Raw genomic sequence first — 3,036 nt, 5'->3', positions numbered from 1 at the left:
CGGTGGGTGGCCGGAAAACTACACACCTACCGGTAGGATACTCAATCAAAAACCCAATTTAAAAAAAAAAAAAAAAAAATGTTCTACGGCAGTGATCCAGTGATAGCTTTTTCTTGTTTTGCTATTGCCTATCATCTTTGATCCCACCAATTGTTACAACAGATCCAAAAAACAGAGAAATATTTTAATGATGTGGTTTGAGTGTTTGACCCCATGACCGTATGAATTGCATAAGGAATTACAATTATCTTATGGTTGTTAAAAAAATAAATAAAAGTCTTTTAATGATGTGTTTTCTCCTTTATTGAAGATTGCTCTAAAAGAAAAATTTTCGATTTTTTATCAAGGTGGTACAAAAGAAAAGAAAAAACTGGCGAGTTACGCAAGAAAATTGTCTGGCGAGACCAATACGCACTGAAAAAACTGGCGAGTTACGCCTGAAAAAACTGGCGAGTTACGCACTGAAAAAAACTGGCGAGTTACGCAAAGAAAAGTGTCTGGCGAGTCCTATACGCAATGAAAATTGTCTGGCGAGTCCTATACGCACCCCTTACCACCTTGTGAAAATGAGAAATTTCTTGAAGAAAGATCGAGATGAAGACCTTTTTTTATTGATTATGTTTTTTTTTTTTTTTTTTTTGTAATTCTCCAATCGTAAAGTTCGTACAATGTACTGCCTTTACGATTGCGGGAGGGTATTAGGCCCATTAAGGCCGTCTATTGTCTAGGGTTAGGGTTTAACCTAATAGGGTTTATTATATATATGCATTTGTATTGAATCAGAATCATCAATCAATAATACATTATCTCTTATTATCGTCTCCCCTCTATAATCTTAACAAATTTCCTTGCTCTAGTATATTACTTATTCATTTCCGTAAATAATAGATTTATTCATTTGTATATATAGATTAGAATACCAATGTAATAATCACTAATTTGCAATAACACAATTCTATCTTACACGTTTATCTCTATACCAGTTTCTAATATGGTATCATAGAGCTCTAGGTTTTCTTTACAGATCTAATACTCTTCATCGTCTTCCTCTGTCAATTTTTTTTTTCTCCTTTCTCTACAATCATGACTAATTCTGAAGTTATTAATACCACAAAACCACCGTCTGTTTCGTTTGTTCATGTTGAGAACACGGGTCATAGCATAACCCCCGTCGTTTTCAATGGGAACAATTACGATGAATGGTCTCGATCTTTTCAACTTGCTCTTATGGCTAAGGGTAAACTCGGTTATTTAGACGGCACCATCACAAAGCCGTCTTCTACTGATGCTTCGTTTGAAACATGGCAATCAACCAATGCGTTGGTCACCATGTGGATCTATAATACGATCGATTCTACCTTACGAAATCAAATTGCGCTTCGTCCCGAAGCAAAACTGGTTTGGGCAGACATAAAGAATCGTTTCTGCCAAATAAACGAAGCCCGTATTTATCAACTTCAGGCCGATTTAATGGCTTGTCGTCAAGGTCCAACAGAGCCGTTGGTTACATACTATGGACGGATGACGGCGATTTGGAATGCTATTTCGAATCGGATGCTCTCTCCCGCATGCTCGTGCAGTCCGTGCACTGTGATTGGTGATTCTTATCAACGCTCGACGCGAAAAACGCAAAGTACGTGATTTTTTAATGGGTCTCGATGACCGCTTTGCTAATACTCGTTCTCAAATTGTCGGTATTACTCCTCTTCCCTCTTTAGATCTTATTTATAACCGTCTATTACAAGATGAGGGAGTTCGTAATATATCCGCTAATGTCACTGAGTCCACACCGACTGCCATGGCTTTTGCTGCTCGTTCTAATAATCATTCACGGCAGTCAGGTGGAGGAGGACGCAGTGATGCTAGAAGTGACCGTCGTAATTCATCCGAACCATCCAAATATTATTGTATTGCTTGTAAGAAGTCGAGTCACAGCCTTAGGTTCTGTTATCAAGTTACGGGTAATTTCCCGGATTGGTGGGGGGATCGTCCCCGTCACCGTATCATCATTGACCCCAATGCTACTGATTTAAGTAGCGCCGTTTACATCCTGGACCCCCGTCATAATACTCAGGCAGACCGAGCCAAAATGAAAGCACCTGGTTCGAACCCGAAAGCCCATATGGCGTCTGTTCATGCAAATGCAAATACAGGTGTGTCTGCTTCCTCACAGCCGCCTATTACTACGTTCAATAAGATCGATTTAAACTCACTCTCTTCGAGTCAGTTGGAGGAATTAAGCAATATGTTGCAGGCTCGCAAAACAGAGCACTCTGCTGACCGTCCGAATGGTAATTTTTCTCCCTTTATTTGGATTATCGACACAGGTGCTTCACACCACATGTCGGGTTGCATTTCTTTTTTTTTTTTTCGAATTTAAAATCCATTTCTCCTATTTCTGTTGGTCTACCAAACGGCGATCTTACGATCGCTACACAAAGCGGGGATGTCAAATTATCCTTTCGGTTAATTCTTCATAATGTCCTGTATGCTGCAAATTTGAATTGCAATCTTATTTCGGTGTCTAGCTTGCTTATTGACACTTCTTTGACTATTCAATTTTCTCGTAATTTGTGTTTAATTCAGGACCGTATCTCGAAGACGGTGATTGGGGCGAGTGAGCAATATGAAGGACTTTACTATCTTCAACAAGTCCGAGACGAGAAAGCACATGCTTGTTTAACCGGGTCTCCCAATCCTATGGAATTATGGCACCGAAGGTTGGGGCACCCCTCTTCCAATATTTCCCGTTTTTTACCTTTCTTTAATAAAAATTTTCGTACTCAGGATGTTTTTCATAGCGCAACATGTGACATTTGTTTAAAAGCGAAACAAACCCGCGAACAATTTTTTTCAAGTACTAGTCATGCTACCTCTTTATTTGACCTTATTCATTGTGATTTATGGGGGCCATACTCGAAAAATGCCTCCTGCGGGTCTCAACATTTTTTAACTATCGTGGACGATTTTTCAAGATCTACATGGGTCTATCTTTTACGTCACAAAAGCGATACAAAACAAACTTTATTAAATTTT

At 39.1% G+C, this 3,036-nt stretch overlaps 1 protein-coding gene across 1 annotated transcript; it reads left to right on the top strand.

The window, feature by feature from the left end:
• The first annotated feature begins 1,083 nt into the window (after positions 1-1,083).
• On the top strand, positions 1,084-1,641 carry LOC141633858 (uncharacterized). Its single transcript, XM_074446235.1, has one exon. It carries the CDS (start codon positions 1,084-1,086, stop codon positions 1,639-1,641), a length of 558 nt encoding a protein of 185 aa, XP_074302336.1.
• Positions 1,642-3,036: the final 1,395 nt, after the last annotated feature.

This window comes from Silene latifolia, chromosome 2, assembly GCF_048544455.1.
Source record: "Silene latifolia isolate original U9 population chromosome 2, ASM4854445v1, whole genome shotgun sequence".
NCBI classification, from domain to species: domain Eukaryota; kingdom Viridiplantae; phylum Streptophyta; class Magnoliopsida; order Caryophyllales; family Caryophyllaceae; genus Silene; species Silene latifolia.
The sequence above is the reverse complement of the archived record's forward strand: the minus strand, read 5'-3'. Positions and strand labels throughout refer to the sequence as shown.